Source organism: Heptranchias perlo, chromosome 21 (genome assembly GCF_035084215.1).
Source record: "Heptranchias perlo isolate sHepPer1 chromosome 21, sHepPer1.hap1, whole genome shotgun sequence".
Taxonomy (NCBI): Eukaryota; Metazoa; Chordata; class Chondrichthyes; order Hexanchiformes; family Hexanchidae; genus Heptranchias; species Heptranchias perlo.
In genome coordinates, this window is record NC_090345.1 from 1488375 (window position 1) to 1514969 (window position 26595).

General features: G+C 49.3%; 1 protein-coding gene across 5 annotated transcripts in view; it reads left to right on the forward strand.

Annotated features, from left to right (window-relative positions):
* The window catches only part of LOC137339899 (cytosolic purine 5'-nucleotidase), a 143761-nt gene that overhangs the window by 56541 nt on the left and 60625 nt on the right, over positions 1–26595 (forward strand). Inside the window, exon 1 of one of the 5 annotated variants that reach the window (XM_068001950.1) lies at positions 18782–18880. The exons of the other annotated variants lie outside the window; for them this stretch is intronic. Coding sequence (XP_067858051.1) covers position 18880 — 1 coding nt within the window. The 5' untranslated portion in view covers positions 18782–18879. Of the gene's footprint in view, positions 1–18781; positions 18881–26595 lie in introns of those variants that run through there. 5 annotated transcript variants of the gene reach the window in all.

Genomic DNA, 26595 nt, shown 5'->3' on the forward strand with positions numbered 1-26595 from the left:
TGAACCTTCGTTGCACTCCCTCCATGGCAAGTATATCCTTTGATAGGTAAGGAGACCAAAATTGCACACAGTGCTCCAGGTGTGGTCTCACCAACGCCCTATACAATTGCAGTAAGACATCTTTACTTCTGTACTCGCATCCTCTTGTAATAAAGGCCAACATACCATTTGCCTTCCCAATAGCTTGCTGCACCTGCATGTTAGCTTTCAGTGACTCATGTACAAGGACACCCAGGTCCCTTTGAACATCAACATTTCCCAATCTCTCACCATTTAAAAAATACTCTGCATTTCTGTTTTTCCTACCAAAATGGATAACTTCACATTTTTCCACATTATTCCATCTGCCATGTTCTTGCCCACTCACTTAGACTGTCTCTATCCCCTTGAAGCCTCTTTGCATCTTCTTCACAACTCACATTCCCACCTAGTTTTGTGTCATCAGCAAACTTGGAAATATTACATTTGGTTCCCTCATCCAAATCATTGATATAGATTGTGAATAGCTGGGGCCCAAGCACCGATCCCTGCGGTACCCCACTAGTCACAGTCTGCCAACCTGAAAAAGACCCATTTCATGCCTAGAAAGGGATGGGATGATGGGGAGGGTGCAGAGCCCGGGATTTGTTACTGTGGGGAGGGTGCAGAGCTCGGGATTGGTTACTGTGGGGAGGGTGCAGAGCTCGGGATTGGTTACTGTGGGGAGGGTGCAGAGCCCGGGATTGGTTACTGTGGGGAGAGGAGCCCGGGATTGGTTACTGTGGGGAGAGGAGCCCGGGATTGGTTACTGTGGGGAGAGGAGCCCGGGATTGGTTACTGTGTGGAGAGGAGCCCGGGATTGGTTACTGTGGGGAGAGGAGCCTGGGATTGGTTACTGTGGGGAGAGGAGCCCGGGATTGGTTACTGTGGGGAGAGGAGCCCGGGATTGGTTACTGTGGGGAGAGGAGCCTGGGATTGGTTACTGTGGGGAGAGCAGGCTGCGGGAAAATGTTATTCCATTATTCAGGATCCTTAAGGGAATCAATGAATTGAACCCTGATATATTCAAGATTGTAACAAACGGGATGCACCCGAGCAGGACCGGGACCGATGTCCTCGTGCGGGTGTTTGCTGATGCTGTTGGGGAAGGTTTAAACTAGAATGGCAGGGGGATGGGAACCTGAGCAGGGAGACAGAGGAGGTGGAAACAAGGATAGAAAGAAAAGACAGAAAAGGAAGAAGCAATAGTGGAAGGCAGAGAAAACAAGGGCGAAAAACAAATAGGGTCGTAATGTAAAATATAGCTAAAATGACTAGCAATCTTAAAAAGGCAAGTCTAAAGGCATTGTGTCTTAATGCGCAGAGCATTCGCAATAAGGTAGATGAATTAACAGCGCAGATAGATATTGACGTTTATGATATAGTTGTGATTACGGAGACATGGCTGCAGGGTGACCAAGGTTGGGAACTGAACATCCAGGGGTATTCAATATTTAGGAAGGACAGGCAAAAAGGGAAAGGAGGTGGGGTAGCATTATTAGTAAAGGAGGAAATCAATGCAATAGTGAGGAAGGATATTGGCTCGGAAAATCACGGTGTGGAATCTGTATGGGTGGAGCTAAGAAACACCAAGGGGCAGAAAACGTTGGTGGGGGTTGTCTATAGGCCCCCAAACAGTAGTGGAGATGTAGAGGAGGGCATTAAACAAGAAATTAGAGAGGCATGCAAGAAGGGTACAACTATAATCATGGGTGACTTTAATCTACATATAGATTGGTCAAACCAAATTAGCAATAATACTGTGGGGGAGGAATTCCTGGAGTGTGTACGTGATGGTTTTCTAGACCAATACGTTGAGGAACCAACTAGAGAACAGGCGATCCTAGACTGGGTATTGTGCAATGAGAAAGGATTAATTAACAATCTTGTTGTGCGGGGCCCCTTAGGGAAGACGACCATAACATGATAGAATTCCTCATTAAGATGGAAAGTGAAGTAGTTGAATCCGAAACTGTAGGGGGTGGTGGTGTGTGTCAGCTTCACCTCTGACTTCTGAGCGGTTCGAATCGCTCCCACTCCCTGGGTTCTAGACCTTGGACTTATTTGGGGGTTGTGACAAAGTGCAGCAGACAACGGGTTTTGGTGCAAGAAACTTTGATCTTTATTCAAGAGAGAAAATACAACACAACAATCTTAACACTCTAATAAAATGGGGAACACTTCAGTACACACGAGGGAAATTACAGTAGAAAGATACCTCACCCCTCCCAATCCCACTATACTAGCTAAGTTGGACTCTAAAGGACCAGAGATAATGCTCACCAAACAAATCCTTGACAGTAATTCACCCAGAGGCAAGTCAGAAATAGATTGTAGAGTGGAAACTTTGCAGATCTTTGGTTTTCTCCCGAGTTGGTTTTCTTTGGTCGCGGTGGCCCAATATTACCCGGTTGGTGGTAATATTCGGTTGGTTGTTTCGGAAGGCCCTTGTTGCCGTGAGGTGTCTGATGGTCGCTGGGGCTGTTGCTCTGGTTTCTTGTGTGTCGGCCTGCTTCTGGAGCTGCTGACCTTCTCTCTGTTGCCCCCTCGCCTTGTTGAACTGTCGTCTCCCGAGCTGTTGAACAATCCTTTGCCCTTGCAGGTCTGGCTGACCGGTTCTCTCACGTAGGGTTTGTTGGTTTCGCCGGAAGCTGCTTTCCTTCCAGAGACAGGCAGAACAAGACAAGCAGCACACAAGCGCCAGCAAGAACCAGAGAGAGAGCGAGGTTTGAAGTTTCCACTTCTATATCCCTCTCTTACAATGGTCTTCGTCACTTAAAAAAAAACTTCATGTCTGTTTAAACAGTTCTTACAAAGTCCTTAAGAATCTTTGATGGCTTTTTGATGGTCCCTCATGTTGCAATTGCTTCTCCCAATGGGTCATTGTTAATTCCGATTTTTAGAGCTTGTCACACAAGGCTTCCTTTTGTATCCAACGTCCGAGGTGTTGATCGGTTTTGCTTTAAAACAAAGACATGGCCCCACCATGTCTGGAGCAGTTGCCTCTTTCAATGGCAGTGAGTGTTGACTACCTGCTGTAGGTTTTGCATTAAAACAGAGACATGTCTGAAGCAGTAATTCTCCCACATTCCACTGTGTGTGTTGTTCAATTCGTCTGGTGACCTCTCCCCTATCCTTCCATCTTAGGATTTTAGTCAATGGCCAAAGTTTTCCATACTCAGGGAAAAGGTGAATTTCTTGAGGGTTTTTCTCCGAGTTTTGGGGGATCTGTGATTTTTGAGAATCTTACACTCCCCCCTGTGATACTTTAACCTTGCTTTAAGTATCATACTGGTAAAAGGTGAGCAAAATTCTCGATCCTCGAGAGCCAATCTTCCCCTGTAGTTTACCTATCTAAGACCCAAAACATGCATTCCCCTTTAGGTGTAGTGTTCAGGTGCAGACACAGGTAAGAATTCAGTTACATTCATAGAGTTAGAGTCATAGAGTTATACAGCACAGAGAGAGGCCCTTCGGCCCATCGTGTCCGCGCCGGCCATCAGCCCTGTCTACTCTAATCCCATATTCCAGCATTTGGTCCGTAGCCTTGTGTGCTATGGCATTTCAAGTGCTCATCCAAATGCTTCTTGAATGTTGTGAGGGTTCCTGCCTCCACAACCCTTTCAGGCAGTGAGTTCCAGACTCCAACCACCCTCTGGGTGAAAAAGTTCTTTCTCAAATCCCCTCTAAACCTCCCGCCTTTTACCTTGAATCTATGTCCCCTTGTTATAGAACCCTCAACGAAGGGAAAAAGCTCCTTAGTATCCATCCTATCTGTGCCCCTCATAATTTTGTACACCTCAATCATGTCCCCCCTCAGCCTCCTCTGCTCCAAGGAAAACAAACCCAATCTTCCCAGTCTCTCTTCATAGCTGATTCATATCCAAACACGGAGGGGGTCCAACACCCCTGCAGCACTTGAAAAATACGGTACATACATAGAAAAATAATGCACGGTAAACAATAATACTTAAACTACCAACCACCTTATATAAAATTTAACTAAAACACCCAAACTTAACAATTTCAAAATTAAATAACAGAAGCTATGTACATCCGCCGCCCGTCCCCGGGCGGCCAGGCTAATCCCTGTTTGGGCTACAGCACACTACTCCCCTCGGTGTGGCCGCCCTGTCCTGTACCTTTGGTCCCTCGCAGCCTGCGGCTGCTGGCTGGGGACCTCTGTCCTCCGATCGATCCCTGACTTGAGGGGCTGCCCTTTTAAACTGGGGAGCCGGTGACCACGGTTTCTTTGGCCGTGGCGTTCGTGGGGACCTTCTAGGGACCGGACAACTCCTGGAGGGCCACCGTGGACTATCGGGTGCTCAATAGTAACATCCCAGCCTGTGCACCCACGGTAGCAGCAGTTGCCGACCTGATAGGAAGTATCCCAGCATCCGCGACCACTTTCACGGTGCTGGATATCTCCAACGGGTTTTGGTCCATCCCTTTAAGGAGAGAGGATCAGTACAAGTTTGCCTTTACCTTTAAAGGGCAACAGTACACCTGGAACTGTCTGCCTCAGGGCTTCCACAATAGCCCCAGCATTTTCCACCAATGCATGGCAAACAGTTTAAAGGGCTTCAGCCAGCCTAGGCAGCTGGTATAATATGTGGATGACCTGCTCCTATTCACCGATTTGAGAGAGGAGCATGGCCCACTTCTGGCCGAATGCTCGGGCAGGAAGGTTTTAAAGTGAATCCAAAGAAAGCGCAGATCGGCCAGCAGAAGGTGAAATTCCTGGGCCTGACAATACGCGCTGGGGAAAGGGCCATAGATAAAGCTAGAAGGGAAGATGGACAGTGAAGTAGTTGAATCCGAAACTAGGGTTCTGAATCTAAATAAAGGAAATTACGAAAGTATGAGGTGAGAGTTGGGTATGATAGATTGGGGAACTTTACTAAACGGGATGACGGTGGATAGGCAGTGGCTAATATTTAAAGAATGTGTGCAGGAATTACAACAATTACTCATTCCTGTCTGGCGCAAAAAATAAAACAGGAAAGGTGGCTCAACCGTGGCTTACAAAAGAAATTAGGGATAGTATTAGATCCAAAGAGGAGACATATAAAATTGCCAGAAAAAGTGGCAAACCTGAGGATTGGGAACAGTTCAGAATTCAGCAAAGGAGGACAAAGAGATTGATTAAGAGGGGAAAAATAGAGTATGAGAGTAAACTAGCAGGGAACATAAAAGTGGACTGTAAAAGCTTCTATAAATATGTCAAGAGAAAAAGATTAGTGAAGACAAATGTAGGTCCCTTACAGTCAGAAATGGGGGAAATTATAATGGGGAACAAAGAAATGGCAGAACAATTAAACACATACTTTGGTTCTGTCTTCACAAAGGAGGACACAAATAACCTGCCAGAAATGTTAGGGAACCAAGGGTCTAGTGAGAGGGAGGAACTGAAGGAAACCAGTATTAGTAAAAAAAAATAGTGCTCGTGAAATTAATGGGGCGAAAGGCTGACAAATCCCCAGGGCCTGATAATCTACATCCCAGAGTACTAAAGGAAGTGGCCCTGGAAATAGTGGATGCATTGGTGATCATCTTCCAAAATTCTATAGACTCTGGAACAGTTCCTACAGATTGGAGGGTGGCAAATGTAACCCCACTATTTAAAAAAGGAGGGAGAGAAAAAACAGGGTATTACAGACCAGTTAGCCTAACATCAGTAGTGGGGAAAATGCTAGAGTCTATTATAAAAGATGTGATAACAGAACACTTGGAAGGCATTAACGGGATTGGACAAAGTCAGCATGGGTTTATGAAAGGGAAATCACGCTTAACAAATCTACTGGAGTTTTTTGAGGATGTAACTAGTAGAATAGATGGGGGAGAACCAGTGGATGTGGTGTATTTGGATTTTCAGAAGGCTTTTGATAAGGTCCCAAACAAGAGGTTAGTGTGCAAAATTAAAGCACATGGGATTGGGGGGAATATACTGGCATGGATTGAGAATTGGTTGACAGACAGGAAACAGAGAGTAGAAATAAACAGGTCTTTTTCTGGGTGGCAGGCAGTGACTGGTGGGGTACCACAGGGATCTGTGCTTGGGCCCCAGCTATTCACAATATATATCAACGATTTGGATGAGGGAACTAAATGTAACATTTCCAAGTTTGCAGATGACTCAACGCTGGGGTGGAATGTGAGCTGTGAGGAGGATGCAAAGAGGCTCCAATGTGATTTAGACAAGTTGGGTGAGTGGGCAAGAACATGGCAGATGCAGTATAATGTGGATAAATGTGAGGTTATCCACTTTGGTTGTAAAAACAGAAAGACAGATTATTATCTGAATGGTGATAGATTGGGAAAAGGGGAGGTGCAACGAGACTTGGGTGTCCTTGTACACCAGTCGCTGAAAGTGAGCATTCAGGTGCAGCAAGCAGTTAGGAAGGCGAATGGTATGTTGGCCTTCATTGCAAGAGGATTTGAGTACAGGACCAGGGATGTCTTACTGCAGTTGTACGGGGCCTTGGTGAGTCCACATCTGGAGTATTGTGTGCAGTTTTGGTCTCCTTATCTGAGGAAGGATGTCCTTGCCATGGAGGGAGTGCAATGAAGGTCCACCAGACTGATTCCTGGGATGGCAGGACTGACGTATGAGGAGAGATTGGGTCGACTCGGCCTATATTCACTCGAGTTTAGAAGAATGAGAGGTGATCTCATCGAAACATATAAAATTATCACAGGACTAGACAGACTAGATGAGGGAGGATGTTCCCGCTGGCTGGGGAGTCCAGAACCAGGGGTCACAGTCTCAGGATACGGGGTATGCCATTTAGAACCGAGATGAGGAGAAATTTCTTCACTCAGAGGGTGGTGAACCTGTGGAATTCTCTACCACAGAAGGCAGTGGCGGCCAAGTCATTAGATGTATTCAAGAAGGAGATAGATATATTTCTTAATGCTAAAGGGATCAAGGGATATGGGGAAAAAGCAGGAACAGGGTACTGAGTTAGACGATCAGCCATGATCATTTTTAATGATGTGGAGATGCCGGTGATGGACTGGGGTGGACAAATGTAAGGAGTCTTACAACACCAGGTTATCGTCCAACAGCTTTATTTAAAATCACAAGCTTTCGGAGGCTTCCTCCTTCGTCACCTGGTGTTGTAAGACTCCTTACATCATTTTGAATGACAAAGCAGGCCCGAAGGGGAGAATGGCCTACTTTTGCTCCTATTTTCTATGTAAACTCTAGAACCCGGCGACATGGGCTCAGGCTGAGAAGGGGTTTCCACAGACAGTGGTTAGATTAACTGCTTACACAGAGAGTGGGGAATGTGGAACTGGGGGCTGGGGGGGAGGAGCGAGAGATAATGTGGCAAAAGTTAAGTGAGAATTGGACGGATATTTGAGGGTGTGAGCGATTGAGAGGTGTTCTCCGAACCTGCAATGCTTGAAAGGATCTTTGATGGTCTGTTTAATGATGGTGGCACACACAGCATCAGCCCATGCAGTCTGGAGTTCTGATCCTGCACACAGCAGATTGACAGTTAATTGCAGCGTACAGAGCTGTGGGGAGGAAGTGCTGTGTGTGACAGTGTGAGCAATCTTTCCGCAAGACTGCCGGTGGTTTTAGATCCTATTGAGCAACCTAAAACCGTCATCAAGCAGTAGCTTGTGAACCTTGCACTCAACTCCTCCTCTGGAAGCCGACCCTGCCGGGCCTGGGGCCGGGGACTCTGCTGGTCTTGCTCTGAAGTCTGGGCTTGCTCTGGGTAGTTATCCGGTGTGTGCACTGTTTTGTTGGGTGATGGTATAGGGGTGGCATATTGGGGGGAGTGGGTGTCTCTCAGACTGAGCTGCTAGCTTGGTAGTTCACTGAATCTGTCTAGAACTAACTACAAAATTGGATCATTCAAAAGGTCACATTAAGTGTTTGTGTTTAGCTGTGACATTCCAACACCAACACTAATCCTTGCAGGAACTGGAGTACACCAAGTGGTGATCTGTGTAAGGTGATGAATGAGGTTAGTGACAGGCACAGAAATAGCTGTTGTAAAGTGCAGCCAAAGCTGACTATTGTGTTGAGGGACATCCCAACAGGCTCCTGCTGACCGACAGCTGTGTTTCCGTTATTGTGGGGGAGGTGGTGAGGTCCTCGTGTAATTAACACTGATATGTTGACTTTCTCCTGATGGTTCAGTGAGTTTATGCAGCGAATGGGCTATAGATGCTGGGCATGTGGTTCAGTTGGTCTCCACCCTGGATTAAGGGGGGCACGGTTAGCTCTGTCGGGTTATACTGCGATGCCCTCCGTGGTTAATTAGCCTGCCAATAGTCCCTGTCCATGCACGCACATGAAAAATGACAATTTAAGTGAGGTATTTGAGGGTGAATGGACTTGTGGAACTGTACCCAGGAAGGAAACGGGCAAAAGAAATTTGACAAAAAGCTTGTGTAATGTCTTTTTGGGGAGAGTGGTTAGGGAGATGATAGCCAGAGGTGTGGGAACATAAGGAGGTAGGAAGAAGAGCAGGTCCCCTTGCCCCACGCCCTGCTTGCCCATTTACTTAGTAGTACCCAGGGTCAATGCCATTGTCTGGCTGCCGATCATCTCGAATGGACAGAATATGCCACAACTTTCTTAACCAGCACGTTTCTAGCCCAACGAGGAAGGAGGCATTGTTGGACTTGGTTCTAGGGAATGAGGTGGGCCAAGTGGAGCAAGTGTCAGTGGGAGATCATTTAGGGAGCAGCGATCATAGTATCATAAGGTTTAGAATTGCTCTGGAAAAGGACACGGACCACTCTAAAGTAAAAATACTCAATTGGAGGAGGGCCAATTTCAATGGGATGAAAACAGATCTGGCCCGGGTAAATTGGAATCAAAGATTGGCAGGCAAAACTGTAATTGAACAGTGGGCGGTCTTTAAAGAGGAGATGGTTTGGGTACAGTCTAGGCACATTCCCACGAGACAGAAAGGTAGGGCAACTAAAGCCAGAGCTCCCCGGGTGACAAAAGAGATAGTGAGTAAGATGAAATGGAAAAAAGGGGCGTATGACAGATATCAGGTTGATAACACAAGTGAGAACCAGGCAGAATATAGAAAGTTCAGAGGGGAAATGAAAAAGGAAATGAGGGGCAAAGAGAGAGTATGAGAATAGACTGGCAGGAGATATAAAAGGGAATCCAAAAGTCTTCTGCAGGCATGTAAACAGTAAACGGGCAGTAAGAAGAGGGGTGGGGCCGATTAGGAACCATAAAGGAGATCTATTCATGGAGGCAGAGGGGATGGCCGAGGAACTAAATGAGTACTTTGCATCTGTCTTTACCAAGGAAGAAGATGCTGCCAGAGTCTCAGTAAAGGAAGATATAGTTGAGATACTGAATGGGCTAAAAATTGATAAAGAGGAGGTACTAGAAAGGCTATCTGTACTTAAAGTAGATAAGTCACCCGGTCCGGATAGGATGCATCCTAGGTTGCTGAGGGAAGTAAGGGTGGAAATTGCGGAGGTACTGGCCATAATCTTCCAATCATCCGTAGATACGGGGGTGGTGCCAGAGGACTGGAGAATTGCAAATGTTGCACCCTTGTTCAAAAAAGGATAAACCCAGCAACTACAGACCAATCAGTTTAACCTCAGTGGTGGAGAAACTTCTAGAAACGATAATCCGGGATGGAATTAACAGTCACTTGGACGAGTGTAGATTGATTAGGGAAAACTAGCATGGATTTGTTAAAGGTAAATCGTGTTTAACTAACCTGATAGTTTTTTGATGAGGTAACAGAGAGAGTAGATGAGGGCAATGCAGTTGATGTGGTGTATGTGGACTTTCAAAAGGCTTTTGATAAAGTTCCACACGGTAGGCTTATCATCAAGATTGTGGCCCATGGAATAAAGGGGGCAGTAGCAACATGGATCCAGAATTGGCGAAGGAACAGGAAACAGAGAGCAGTGGTGAACGGTTGTTTTTCAGATTGGAGGGAGGTGTACAGTGGTGTTCCCCAGGGGTCGGTACTAGGACCACTGCTTTTCTTGATATGTATTAATGACTTGGATGTACAGGGCACCAATTCAAATTTTGCAGATGACACAAAACTTGGAAGTGTAGTAAACAGTGAGGAGGACAGTGTTAGACTTCAAGAGGATATAGACAGGCTGGTGGCATGGGCGGACATGTGGCAGATGAAATTTAACGCAGAAAAATGCGAAGTGATACATTTCGGTAGGAAGAACGAGGAGAGGCAATATAAACTAGAGGGCATAATTCTAAAAGGGGTATAGGAACAGAGAGATCTGGGAGTATATGTGCATAAATCGTTGAAGGTGGCAGGGCAGGTTGAGAAAACGGTTTAAAAAAAAGCATACGGGATCATGGGCTTTATAAATAGAGGCATTTAAAAAGATATTTTATGACTCACAACAAAAATATATCCCTGCGAGGAGGAAAGACTCCACAAAAAGGGTGAACCAACCATGGCTAACTAAGGAAGTCAAGGATGGTATCAGGTTAAAAGAAAAAGCATACAACATGGCAAAGATTACTGGTATGCCTGAAGATTGGGAAAACTTTAAAAACCAGCAAAGGATGACTAAAAGAATAATAAAGAGGGAGAAAATATATTATGAGAGTAAACTAGCAAGAAATCTAAAAACTGACAGTAAAAGCTTCTACAAGTATATAAAAAGGAAGAGGGTAGCTAAAGTAAACATTGGTCCCTTCGAGGATGAGACTGGGGAAATAATAATGGAAAACAAGGAAATGGCAGAGGAATTGAACAGGTATTTTGTATCTGTCTTCACAGTAGAAGACACAAATAACATACCAATAATAGTAGAAAAACAAGGGGCAAAGGGGAGGGAGGAACTAAAAACAATCACTATCACTAGAGAAAAAGTACTCGGTAAACTAATGGGTCTAAAGGCTGACAAGTCCCCTGGACCTGATGGCTTGCATCAGAGGGTCTTAAAGGAAGTGGCTACAGAGATAGTGGATGCACTGGTTGTAATCTTCCAGAATTCACTCGATTCTGGAAAGGTCCCAGTGGATTGGAAAACCGCAAACATAACACCCCTATTCAAGAAGGGAGTGAGCCAGAAAGCAGGTAACTATAGACCAGTTAGCCTAACATCTGTCATTGGGAAAATGCTAGAATCCAATATTAAGGAAGTAGTAGCAGGACATTTGGAGACTCATAATACAATCAAGGAGAGTCAACATGGTTTTATGAAGGGAAATAATGTCTGACAAATTTATTAGAGTTCTTTGAGGAAGTAACAGGCAGGGTGGATAAAGGGGAACCAACGGATGCAGTATATTTGGATTTCCAAAAGGCATTCGATAAGGTGCCACATAAAAGATTACTGCACAAGATAAGAACTCATGGTGTACTGGTATGGATAGAGGATTGGCTAACTGACAGAAAACAAAGAGTCGGGATAAAAGGGTCATTTTCAAAATGGCAATCTGTAACTCGTGGGGTGCCGCAGGGCTCAGTGCTGGGGCCTCAACTATTTACAATATATATCAATGACTTGGATGAAGGAACAGAGTGTCTTGTGGCCAAATTTGCTGATGATACAAAGATAGGTGGAAAAGCAAGTTGCGATGAGGACACAAAGGGCCCGATTTTAGCACCCACTATCGGGTGCGTTCTCGGCGGGGGGGGCCCCGAAAATCGCGAAATCCCGGAGCGGGACCGGATCCTGCCCACTTCTGGGTTCCGCGCTGACGTGCGGGGGTGCGTGCGCAGCCCCCGCTGGTGGGAATCCCGCAGGCAATTAAAGCCAGCGGGATGCCACTTGACAGTATTTATCTAGCTATTTCAGGTCATTAAATGACCTGATTCAGCTGTCTTATTAGGAAGTGTGGGATTTTACGTTGAACTGAGACTGTTTCACATACTGGGGGAAACACTCTCACTCCAAACGGACGTGTTGCAGCCAGCAGCCTGTGGCAGCTGCCAAGGTGCACTCCACAGGGTGGGGGGGGGGCAGACCCTTCACCAACGCAGGAGTCCACTCCGTAACATAGGGCAATGCCTGCCCTCCACCACCCTCCTCCAAGCCAGAAGATACACCGACATGGAACCGCAGCCCCAGTGCGAGGAAACACCTACCTACCGTGCACAACCCCTCAGACCTACACCTGCCAGATGGGGGCCGCCTCGACATCCTCTGAGGACGAACAGCATCACTAGCCCCAGCAGCCTCGCAGTCCACGCCGTCCGCCTCAGCGACGTGGAGCCCCCCAACACGGTGCTGTGGCACATCCACCTGCACAGCAGAAGGGAGGGCAACAGCAGAGAGAGATGCGTCACAGGAGGCACTACCCTCCGCACAGGGTCTACAGACCGAGGCTCAGCTTCATGGACCTCTCCGAGGAGCAGTACATACAGAGGCTCAGAGTCACTCGCCAGGTAGTCGCCGACATCTGCAGCCTCCTTAATGACGAGCTGCTCCCGGATGGACCAAGCAGCATCTTCTTACCCGTCGCCGTCAAAGTCACCACTGCCCTCAACTTCTTCGCCTCCGGATCCTTCCAGGGTGCCAGCGGGGACATCACCGGGGTCTGTCAGTCCTCTGCACACAAATGCATAAGGCAGGTCACCGATGGGTTGTTCTGCAGGGCCTCGCACTACATCAACTTCGCCATGGATGAGCGCAGCCAGATGGAGAGGGCGGTTGGTTTCCATGCTGTGGCTGGCTTCCCACGGGTGCAGGGTGTAATCGACTGCACCTACATAGCAATACGGGCACCTCCACATGAGCCAGGGCTGTTCATCAACAGGAAGGGGTATCACTCCATGAACGCCCAGCTCATCTGTGACCACCGCCAGAGATTCCTACACATGTGCGCCAGATACCCCGGCAGCTGCCACGATGCCTTCGTCCTCAGGGAGTCCACCGTCCCGCCTCTCTTCCACGCACCCAACACCGGCAACGGCTGGCTCCTCGGCGACAAGGGGTATCCCCTGCACACGTGGCTTATGACGCCTCTGAGGAACCCCATCACCGAGCCGCAGCGTCGATACAATGACAGCCACATTGCAACCAGGTCTGCAATTGAGTAGGCCATAGGGCTGCTCAAGATGCGCTTCAGGTGCCTTGATTGTTCTGGGGGAGCGCTCCAATACACGCCACTCAGAGTGGGACGAATTATAGTTGTCTGCTGTGCCTTGCACAACATGGCCAAACAGAGAGGGGTGCCGCTGGAGGAGGCCCCATCCACACCCGCCACCCACATTGAGGACGACGATGAGGAGGAGGAGGTGGAGGAGGAGGAGGGGGAGGAGGAGGACGAGCGCGAGGATGAGGAACGACCCATGGGCCGAACACCGGCTCACCGGGATGCTCGCCAGGCCAGGGAGGCACTCATACGTCAACGGTTCTCCTAGGATCAGACAGTCTGAGACGTTCACATCTCATCACGTGCACAGACGAGGGGCCATACCAGCCCCCTCCACAGAAGAGTGGTGCCAGTACTCCTGCACCCACTGTAGTGTGCCCAATGGGCGGGACCAGGTGTTCGTCGTCATGATGGCCCGCACGGAAGAGACCTATTGCACAAGCCGCAGAAGAATGGACGAGAGGTGGCAGGAGTGGTGAGAACAATTGTGTTTACTCTGTACTTAGTGAACGACAATAAACAAAAACATTACAAATTGACAGACACCCTGGTGCATTCCCTTTGTGCTTATAACACCCTTGGCTTACGTTTACGGGAACCCCTACGTGGTGCTACCCCTGTGGCTCCAGCAGAGGTAGTGGCAGGTTGCTCGTGTTCTCGCCTTGACCGGGTAGATGCTTTGGGCCGACGCCCCCTGGGTTTCGGTGCCCGTGAGGACACCTCCACAGACTGCTCCACCTGCACCTGTGCAGGGGCAGACTCGGCCACCTGGAGAGGATGCACCATTGCGGGTACTGGTTGAGAGGGGGGCAACGGGTGAGACGTGGGGGCACCTTGAGTAGCGTCCCCGCTTCCATGTCCCCGTTCACCATCATCCCTCTCATGGCCTCGGCCCACATCACCCCTTCCACCCTGCTGGACGACAGTTTGGATGGCATGTGTGAGGCCTTGCAAGGCCACCCCTAGTGTATCCGTCAGCCTGTTTATGGCGGCGGAATGTTGCTCACCCTGAATCCGAACAGCCGTTGTCAGGGCCTGCATGGACTCGATGTTGAGCTGTGCGTGACGCTCGAGGGAGGCTAGCCTGTCCTCCACCGCAGACGTTCCCGCACCTACCCGCGACACTATGTCGCCGATACCCTCCTGTACCTGCGACACCAAAGCCCGCGTGCAGGAGTTGGACTCCTCCATCACCTGCGCGATTGTGGACAATGCGCGTGGCACCTCTCCCAGTACCTCGGCAATGTGCTGGTGCCCCTCGACGACTCTCCTTTTGACTGGTGGCCCCCTGGGTTCAGCATCTGGGTCCGGCTGAGCAGAGCCTGGAGAAGAGTGCTCCCACCGACGTGGACCCTCCGCGGCTGCCCCTGCCACCAGGGTCTGCTCATGCTCACACGTGCGCGGTGACTCACCATGTGCAACCCCAACTAGTTGGCGAGGGGGACCCATCGAGGTGCGTGTCTCTGCGCTGGTGGATGGTTGGCTCATATGTGACGATGCACCCTCAGAGACCGGCATGTCCTCTGAGGAATCGCCCTCCTCACACACAGCGCTCGCAGACGGCCCTGCAAGAGAACAGAGGGCAATATCAGGCATGTGCACAAACGTTGCGGTGCGGCAGATGCCAGGTGATGCTAAGGTCATTCGCGATCATGAGTGCTGAGTGTCAGCTTTCCCTTACAGGCCGTTTCTGCAGCCCCAGCCTCGCCATCCGCCACGGAGAGGCAATGTAGCGTGCGGCTGATATCCAACGCCTCCACCTCTGCGTCCGTCAGTACCAGCAGGTGTGGCGGGCCCGATCCGGTGCGTGCCCTTTCTCTGGCGTTCTTGCATCTCTTCTCCTATCAAGGCAAAACACAGATGCGTGAGTGAGTGCAGATTGCATTGTGAGACGCATCAAGCATCGGTGTGGGTGGGTTGAGCGTGGGGCAGATGGATGGGAGGATGCGTGTGCCACATGCTCATCCCATTGCATGGGGATTGGGATGTGTGGTAGTGTTCAAGTGGGGACAGGGACGGTGGGTACATGCAGGCACGGTGAGGATGGTAGTTGAGTGGCTGTGAGGATTGCTGCGGGAGCGCTGTGGTGGCTGTGCAGAAGGGGTTGTGAGGTGTTTGGCGTGATGTTGGAGACGGGTTGTGGGAAGGTGCGTTGGTGTACTCACTTTGCCGGACCGAGTGAGGTCATTGAATCGCTTTCTACACTGCACCCATGTCCTTGTGGTGTTGGCCCTGCTGCTGACCTCCGCCGCCACCTCTACCCATGCCTTCCTGGTGGCGGAGCCAGGGCACTTCCGTCCGTCACTCGGGAACAGCGTGTCCCTCCTCCTCCTCACACCCTCCAGCAGCAGCTGGAGCGCGAGATCCGAAAACCGTGGTGCAGCCTTACCCCTGGGGTGCTCCATGGTGTGCTGCCTCTTGTTTGCAGCTGGAGGGGCTTTGGTGGACTGCCCCTTTAAATAGAGCTCCACCATCGCGCGAACGTCAATGCGCATGCGCAGGCCGCCGGCGCGCAGCTGGGGAGCGGAGAACCCGTAACCATGGCTTAATGGCATCAATTATCCCGCGATCGCGCGGGGGGCGCACTCATTTAGCCGTCCGCGTTTTCCACGCGCCCGATGGACCACCCGCCGGGAACCCGCAGGCCTGCTAAAATCGGGCCCAAAGTGTCTGCAAAGGGATATTGACAGGTTAAGCGAATGGGCAAAAATTTGGCAGATGGAATATAATGTGGGAAAATGTGAAGTCATCCACTTTGGGAGGAAAAATAAAAAAGCAAAATATTATTTGAATGGAGAAATACTACAAAATGCTGCGGTACAGAGGGATCTGAGTGTCCTCGTACATGGAACACAAAAAGTCAACATACAGGTGCAGCAGGTAATCCGGAAGGCAAACGGAATATTGGCCTTTATTTCTAGGGGGATGGAGTATAAAAGCAGGGAAGTCATGCTACAACTGTACAGGGTGCTGATGAGACCACACCTGGAGTACTGTGTACAGTTCTAGTGCCCTTATTTAAGGAAGGACATACTTGCATTGGACGCAGTTCAGAGAAGGTTCACTAAGTTGATTCCGGGTATGGAAGGGTTGTCTTATGAGGAAAGATTGAACAGGTTGGGTCTGTACTCATTGGAGTTTAGAAGAATGAGAGGAGATCTTATTGAAACATACAAGATTCTGAGGGGACTCGATAGGGTAGATGCTGAGAGGATGTTACCCCTCATGGGGGAATCTAAAACTGGGGGGCATAGTCTCAGAATAAGGGGTTGCCCATTTAAGACGGAAATGAGGAGGAATTTCTTCTCCCAGAGGGTCATGAATGTTTGGAATTCTTTACCCCAAAAAGCTGTGGAGGCTGAGTCATTGAATACATTCAAGGCTGAGTTAGACAAATTTTTGATCAGCAAGGGAGTCAAAGGATATGGGGAAAGGGCAGGAAAGTGGAGTTGAGGTAAAAATCAGATCAGCCATGATCTCATTAAATGGCGGAGCAGGCTCGAGGGGCCCAAATGGCCTACTCCTGCTCCTATCTCTTATGCTTATGCTTATAGAGTACAAAAGTATGGAAGTCATGATGAACCTTACTGGTTCGGCCACAACTGGAGTATTGTGTCCAGTTCTAGGCACTGCACTTTAGGAAAGATGTGAAGACCTTAGAAAGGGTGCAGAAGAGATTTACTGGAATGATTCCAGGGATGAGGGACTTTAGTTACATGGATAGACTGGAGAAGCTGGGGTTGTTCTCCTTGGAACAGAGATAGTTGAGAGGAGATTTGATGGAGGTATTTAAAATCATGGGTCTAGACAGAGTAGATAGAGAGAAACTGTTCCCATTGGCGGAATATATAAAATTGCCAGATAAAGCGGCAAACCTGAGGATTGGGAGCCGTTCAGAATTCAGCAAAGGAGGACAAAGAGATTGATTAAGAGGGGAAAAATAGAGTATGAGAATAAACTAACAGGGAACATAAAAACTGACTGTAAAAGCTTCTATAAATATGTCAAGAGAAAAAGGTTAGTGAAGACAAATGTAGGTCCCTTACAGTCAGAATTTTGTTCCTTAGACAAGTTGGGTGAGTGGGCAAGAACATGGCAGATGCAGTATGACGTGGATAAATGTGAGGTTATTCACTTTGGTTGTAAAAACAGAAAGACAGATTATTATCTGAATGGTGATAGATTGGGAAAAGGGGAGGTGCAACGAGACTTGGGTGTCCTTGTACACCAGTCGCTGAAAGTGAGCATTCAGGTGCAGCAAGCAGTTAGGAAGGCGAATGGTATGTTGGCCTTCATTGTAAGAGGATTTGAGTACAGGAGCAGGGATGTCTTACTGCAGTTGTACGGGGCCTTGGTGAGACCACATCTGGAGTATTGTGTGCGGTTTTGGTCTCCTTATCTGAGGAAGGATGTCCTTGCCATGGAGGGAGTGCAATGAAGGTTTACCAGACTGATTCCTGGGTTGGCGGGACTGACGTATGAGGAGAGATTGGGTCGACTAGGCCTATATTCACTAGAGTTTAGAAGAATGAGAGGTGATCTCATCGAAACATATAAAATTATCACAGGACTAGACAGACTAGATGCAGGGAGGATGTTCCCGATGGCTGGGGAGTCCAGAACCAGGGGTCACAGTCTCAGGATACGGGGTATGCCATTTAGAACCGAGATGAGGAGAAATTTCTTCACTCAGAGGGTGGTGAATCTGTGGAATTCTCTACCACAGAAGGTAGTGGAGGCCAAGTCATTAGATGTATTCAAGAAGGAGATAGATATATTTCTTAATGCTAAAGGGATCAAGGGATATGGGGAAAAAGCGGGAACAGGGTACTGAGTTAGACGATCAGCCATGATCATTTTGAATGGCGGAGCAGGCCTGAAGGGCCGAACGGCCTACTCTTGCTCCTATTTTCTATGTTTCTAAGGGTCAAGGAGCAGAGGACATCGATTTAAGGTGATTGGCAAGAGAACCAAAGGTGACATGAGGAAAAGCTTTTTTACACAGCGAGTGGTTAGGATCTGGAATGCACTGTCATGGGTGGTGGTGGAGGCAGATTCAATCATGGCCTTCAAAAGTGAACTGGATAATTACTTGGAAGGAAAAAGTTTGCAGGGCTATGGGGAAAGGGCGGGGGGAGTGGGACTAGCTCGGTTGCTCTTGCATAGAGCCAGCGCAGACTCGATGGGCTGAATGGCCTCCTTCCGTGCTGTAACCTTTCTATGTTTCTAACTTTTACCTGTAGCCCTGCCCCTGAAGCAGTGCACCACATCCTGCATTCCCCGTTTCATAATGTTCTGTGTGTTACATGAGTATCTCACTGAGTTCTTGCTGCTTTTATTAATAGATGAGCTCCCAACGTTTCAGCTTTGGTGTTGACTGGTACCATGAAGTGGCTGCCTGCCTGCCTGCCTGCCGGGTGTTTATATGGGAGGTAGATTGTGGAGTCCTTTGTGCAAAAAGGTTTGGAGCCTGGAATGTTTCCTGCTCTTGGAATTTAAATCCTTTAAGGCTGCTCCTGCCCCGAGCCTGCTAAGCTGGTGCCTGTAATGGTACTTCGATTTGATTCTTGGAGACTGTCATGAGGGAGATAAGACGTGGCTGTTGGACTATATTCCTGAATCAACAAACTGATGTCTGACAGACATGACCTCTGTTTATCTATAGAGATGACGTGTGCATTAGCTAGCTCTGCCAAGACTGCAAGCCTATCTATTCTGGTCTCCCTGCCCAAGGTCTGGAGTATAAAATCTATTTGAGTCGGGCAAACTACGACAGTAAGTGGCTGCAAATAATTTAAAAAGGAATTGTAAATAACCATGAAACACAAAATGATTACACAAAGGGATTGGTGGTTCAGTGTTGCCGGTGCTCGTGGTTCACACAGCATTTGTGATTTTTGGCTAATTCAAAAATCCCAGGACATGTGATCCTCACTGAGACTCTGGTAAATCAAACTCCCATTGGTCAATTAATTCAGAACCCAAAAGCACAAAATAGTCCCCCCCCCCGCAATTCATACGAACCATATACAAACCTCCCCCCACACACACAGTATACAAACCTCCCACATATACGCAGTATACAAACCTCCCCCCATATACGCAGTATACAAACCTCCCCCCATACACGCAGTATACAAACCTCCCCCCACACACGCAGTATACAAACCTCCCCCCATACACGCAGTATACAAACCTCCCCCATACACACAGTATACAAACCTACCCCCACACACGCAGTATACAAACCTCCTCCCACATACGCAGCATACAAACCTCCCCCCACACACGCAGTATACAAACGTTCCCCCATACACGCAGTATACAAACCTCCCCCCATACACGCAGTATACAAACCTCCCCCCATACACGCAGTATACAAACCTCCCCCCATACACGCAGTATACAAACCTCCCCCCATACACGCAGTATACAAACCTCCCCCATATACGCAGTATACAAACCTCCCCCCATACACGCAGTATACAAACCTCCCCCCATACACGCAGTATACAAACCTCCCCCATACACGCAGTATACAAACCTCCCCCCACACACGCAGTATACAAACCTCCCCCCATACACGCAGTATACAAACCTCCCCCCACACACGCAGTATACAAACCTCCCCCCATACACGCAGTATACAAACCTCCCCCATACACGCAGTATACAAACCTCCCCCCACACACGCAGTATACAAACCTCCCCCCACACACGCAGTATACAAACCTCCCCCCATACACGCAGTATACAAACCTCCCCCCCCATACACGCAGTATACAAACCTCCACCCCCATACACGCAGTATACAAACCTCCCCCCATATACGCAGTATACAAACCTCCCCCCATACACGCAGTATACAAACCTCCCCCCACACACGCAGTATACAAACCTCCCCCCATACACGCAGTATACAAACCTCCCCCATACACGCAGTATACAAACCTACCCCCACACACGCAGTATACAAACCTCCTCCCACATACGCAGCATACAAACCTCCCCCCACACACGCAGTATACAAACGTTCCCCCATACACGCAGTATACAAACCTCCCCCCATACACGCAGTATACAAACCTCCCCCCATACACGCAGTATACAAACCTCCCCCCATACACGCAGTATACAAACCTCCCCCCATACACGCAGTATACAAACCTCCCCCATATACGCAGTATACAAACCTCCCCCCATACACGCAGTATACAAACCTCCCCCCATACACGCAGTATACAAACCTCCCCCATACACGCAGTATACAAACCTCCCCCCACACACGCAGTATACAAACCTCCCCCCATACACGCAGTATACAAACCTCCCCCCACACACGCAGTATACAAACCTCCCCCCATACACGCAGTATACAAACCTCCCCCATACACGCAGTATACAAACCTCCCCCCACACACGCAGTATACAAACCTCCCCCCACACACGCAGTATACAAACCTCCCCCCATACACGCAGTATACAAACCTCCCCCCCCATACACGCAGTATACAAACCTCCACCCCCATACACGCAGTATACAAACCTCCCCCCCCCCCATATACGCAGTATACAAACTTCCCCCATATACGCAGTATACAAACCTCCCCCCATACACGCAGTATACAAACCTCCCCCCATACACGCAGTATACAAACCTCCCCCCAGACACTCAGTATACAAACCTCCCCCACACACGCAGTATACAAACCTCCCCCCATACACGCAGTATACAAACCTCCCCCCACACACGCAGTATACAAACCTCCCCCCATACACGCAGTATACAAACCTCCCCCCATACACGCAGTATACAAACCTCCCCCATATACGCAGTATACAAACCTCCCCCCATACACGCAGTATACAAACCTCCCCCATACACGCAGTATACAAACCTCCCCCCATACACGCAGTATACAAACCTCCCCCCATACACGCAGTATACAAACCTCCCCCCCCATATACGCAGTATACAAACCTCCCCCCATACACGCAGTATACAAACCTCCCCCCATACACGCAGTATACAAACCTCCCCCATATACGCAGTATACAAACCTCCCCCATACACGCAGTATACAAACCTCCCCCCACATACGCAGTATACAAACCTCCCCCCATACACTCAGTATACAAACCTCCCCCACACACGCAGTATACAAACCTCCCCCACACACGCAGTATACAAACCTCCCCCCACACACTCAGTATACAAACCTCCCCCACACACGCAGTATACAAACCTCCCCCCACACACGCAGTATACAAACCTCCCCCCACACACGCAGTATACAAACCTCCCCCCACACACGCAGTATACAAACCTCCCCCACACACGCAGTATACAAACCTCCCCCCACACACGCAGTATACAAACCTCCCCCCATATACGCAGTATACAAACCTCCCCCCATACACGCAGTATACAAACCTCCCCCCATACACGCAGTATACAAACCTCCCCCCATACACGCAGTATACAAACCTCCCCCCACACACGCAGTATACAAACCTCCCCCCATACACGCAGTATACAAACCTCCCCCCACACACGCAGTATACAAACCTCCCCCCACACACGCAGTATACAAACCTCCCCCCATACACGCAGTATACAAACCTCCCCCCACATACACGCAGTATACAAACCTCCCCCCACATACACGCAGTATACAAACCTCCCCCCATACACGCAGTATACAAACCTCCCCCCATACACGCAGTATACAAACCTCCCCCCATACACGCAGTATACAAACCTCCCCCCATACACGCAGTATACAAATCTCCCCCCATACACGCAGTATACAAATCTCCCCCCATACACGCAGTATACAAACCTCCTCCCCCATACACGCAGTATACAAACCTCCCCCATATACGCAGTATACAAACCTCCGCCCACACACTAAGCATACAAACCTCCCCCCATACACGCAGTATACAAACCTCCCCCATATACGCAGTATACAAACCTCCCCCCATACACGCAGTATACAAACCTCCCCCCACACACTCAGTATACAAACCTCCCCCACACACGCAGTATACAAACCTCCCCCCATACACGCAGTATACAAACCTCCCCCCATACACGCAGTATACAAACCTCCCCCCACACACGCAGTATACAAACCTCCCCCCACATACGCAGTATACAAACCTCCCCCGACACACGCAGTATACAAACCTCCCCCCATACACGCAGTATACAAACCTCCCCCCATACACGCAGTATACAAACCTCCCCCATATACGCAGTATACAAACCTCCCCCCACACACTCAGTATACAAACCTCCCCCACACACGCAGTATACAAACCTCCCCCCATACACGCAGTATACATACCTCCCCCCATACACGCAGTATACAAACCTCCCCCCATACACGCAGTATACAAATCTCCCCCCATACACGCAGTATACAAACCTCCCCCCATACACGCAGTATACAAACCTCCCCCCCCACACACGCAGTATACAAACCTCCCCCCACACACTCAGTATACAAACCTCCCCCCACACACGCAGTATACAAACCTCCTCCCCCATACACGCAGTATACAAACCTCCCCCCACACACGCAGTATACAAACCTCCCCCCATACACGCAGTATACAAATCTCCCCCCATACACGCAGTATACAAACCTCCTCCCCCATACACGCAGTATACAAACCTCCCCCCACACACGCAGTATACAAATCTCCCCCCATACACGCAGTATACAAACCTCCCCCCATACACGCAGTATACAAACCTCCCCCCACACACGCAGTATACAAACCTCCCCCCACACACGCAGTATACAAACCTCCTCCCCCATACACGCAGTATACAAACCTCCCCCCATACACGCAGTATACAAACCTCCTCCCCCACACACGCAGTATACAAACCTCCTCCCCCACACACGCAGTATACAAACCTCCTCCCCCACACACGCAGTATACAGACCTCCTCCCCCATACACGCAGTATACAAACCTCCCCCCATACACGCAGTATACAGACCTCCTCCCCCACACACGCAGTATACAAACCTCCTCCCCCACACACGCAGTATACAAACCTCCTCCCCCACACACGCAGTATACAAACCTCCCCCCATACACACAGTATACAAACCTCCTCCCCCACACACGCAGTATACAAACCTCCCCCCACACACGCAGTATACAAACCTCCCCCCACACACGCAGTATACAAACCTCCCCCCACACACGCAGTATACAGAGCTCCTCCCCCATACACGCAGTATACAAACCTCCCCCCACACACGCAGTATACAAACCTCCCCCCACACACGCAGTATACAAACCTCCCCCCACACACGCAGTATACAAACCTCCCCCCACACACGCAGTATACAAACCTCCTCCCCCATACACGCAGTATACAGACCTCCTCCCCCACACACGCAGTATACAGACCTCCTCCCCCACACACGCAGTATACAGACCTCCTCCCCCATACACGCAGTATACAGACCTCCTCCCCCACACACGCAGTATACAGACCTCCTCCCCCATACACGCAGTATACAGACCTCCCCCCACACATGCAGTATACAGACCTCCTCCCCCACACACGCAGTATACAGACCTCATCCCCCATATACGTAGTGTAAAACCGCCCCCCCCATACACGCTGTGCGCGCGCCGCCCCCCCCACGCACGCTGTGTGCGCGCCGCCCCCCCCACGCACGCTGTGTGCGCGCCGCCCCCCCCCCCCCCACTCCAAATACACGCAGTAGTTGAAGGGATTTTCTGGATGTGGAGGGACTGAGGGGTAGGTGCTTCCCCAGAAGGTAATGCCTTGGGTTTTGCTCATGCCTACCAGTGGGGTTGGCGAGGCCTTGACACCGCTCTCATGCCCTCTGGACTATGATTGTAGTGTCGCACTGGGCAAATCTAAATCGAAGAAATGAAGCAACCTTTCTGTAAATGTTGCACAGGCCTGATGGTGCTGTACGGGTCTACTCTGCTCTCTACGAGCCTGGGACTGTTTCCAGGCTGCTGGAACCCATTATGCAATAAGTCATGTCCATGGGAACAGCCAGATCCATTCCCAGATGGTTTGGACACAGCTGTGAATGTGTGGAAACCTAGCCTGTGTAATCAATTTGATCCACATCCTGACCCTTGGGACAGTGTAGTGAGGCTGTAAAGGGGCCTAAGCACCCCCTCCACTCCCAAACATAAAGCAAGCCAAAGTATGAATGGGGCTTTGTGTGATGTACATGTAGATGTGATTTGTGTCTCAGCCCCTTGGATTGGTCACTGGTGGCGTTGCTCTCCTGAGTCTCTGCCCACTGAAGTCTTAACTCATTCATGTCTGGGCTGGAACATAAGGACATAGGTTCTGTATCTTAACTGCATTTACCTGTCTCGGTTCAGTAACCCTTAATACCCTCGCCTAACAAAATCTACCAATCTCAGTTTTGAAATTTTCAATTGACCCCCAGCCTCAACAGCTTTTTGGGGGAGAGAGTTCCAGATTTCCACTCTCCTTTGTGTGAAGAAGTGCTTCCTGACACCACCCCTGAATGGCCTAGCTCTAATTTTAAGGTTATGCCCCCTTGTTCTGGACTCCCCCCACCAGAGGAAATAGTTCATTTCAAACTTTTCAATTAGATCACCCCTTAATCTTAACACTGAGGGTCCGATTGACTCCACTATTCCCAGCACACACTGTCGCACAGCAACACTAGCTTCAGAATTCTGGCTCTTAATTTTCACTCAGACAAAAAAAATTTACTGCAGCTGTGTCATCCCACCCAGACCGTGTTTCTGCAGCATTCCCTCGCCTGGTTCCTGTTGGAATGTGTGTCTGTGGATATCAAATGAGTCCAGCACCATGGTTAAATAACCTGCTGATTTTCTGGTATCCTGGCCAATATTTATCCCTCAATTAACATCACTAAGACAGATGATCTGGTCATTATCAAATTGCTGTTTGTGGGATCTTGCTGTGCACAAATTGGTTGCCACGCTCCCTACATTATAACAGTGACTGCACTTCAGAAGTACTTCATTGGCTGTGAAGTGCTTTGGGTCATCCTGATGTTTTGAAAGGCACTATATAAATGCAAGTTTGTCTTTCTTTGTATCGGTCAGCGTCCCGTTGGTCTGTTTTCTGCCTAGCCTGTGCTCTCTCCATTTATTGTGGTCAAACAGTAAATCGTGGTGTGCATATTCGCAGTCCGTCACGCGTTCCGCCAATGGCTAATGTCTATCTGCAATGTCGCTCCGTGTTCTTGGTGTTTCTAATTTTTCTTTGTACGCTGAAATGTTTGAAATACATCAGCAGCAGTGGATACGATGGTGTTGCCGGCAGCCCCTTGCTCCTGCCTTTTTTTTATTCGTTCATGGGATGTGGGCGTCGCTGGCGAGGCCAGCATTTATTGCCCATCCCTAATTGCCCTTGAGAAGGTGGTGGTGAGCCGCCTTCTTGAACCGCTGCAGTCCGTGTGGTGAAAGTTCTCCCACAGTGCTGTTAGGAAGGGAGTTCCAGGATTTTGACCCAGTGACGATGAAGGAACGGCGATATATTTCCAAGTCAGGATGGTGTGTGACTTGGAGGGGAACGTGCAGGTGGTGTTGTTCCCATGTACCTGCTGCCCTTGTCCTTCTAGGTGGTAGAGGTGGCGGATTTGGGAGGTGCTGTCGAAGAAGCCTTGGCGAGTTGCTGCAGTGCATCCTGTGGATGGTACACACTGCAGCCACAATGCGCTGGTGGTGAAGGGAGTGAATGTTTAGGGTGGTGGATGGGGTGCCAATCAAGCAGGCTGCTTTGTCTTGGATGGTGTTGAGCTTCTTGAGTGTTGTTGGAGTCACTAATGAACTAAAGGAGACTTTATCCTCACAAACTTAAAATAGGTTGTCTTTGCCTTTGGTCGGCAGTCCCCTGTTCTTGGAACTCCACTGTCTGGCCAGAATGAGCAGTCCCCCTGTTCCTGGGACCCCATGACTGGGCTGTCGTGCGCTTTGGCTTTTTGCCATGCTGGGCCGGTTGGAACGCACTCGAACATTGTCAGCAACTCTTCATCCTGCCTGCTTACTGCCACTGGACCCCTCACCACTGACAGTAAAATAAATCCCTTTACATGGTGCTATGATATTCATGTCATGGGACAGATCCACATCTCACCAGAGAGATGCTGGTCCCTTGGAAGAGTGTCTGCTTCAGGCGATACCTTGTTTACGGTACCGTGCCTTGTACCACACACCTCCTCTGACTGAGAGCGAGCTGGAAGGCCATCTGCTTTGAGGGCTAACTGTTAGGAGGTGCGAGTGATGGGATTCACCCACCAACTGCGTGCCGGTAATATTCTCTGTTTGTTTTTCCCCTCTTGTTTTTGTGGATGTTGTTAAGCTATTGGGCGGTACAGGTGAAAATGGGATCTTGCTCAGTTTCCCTGGTACCCGGGTTCAAGACACACTGAGTTATATTGCCAGTATCTTGCACATTTTAGGCTTTAGTTA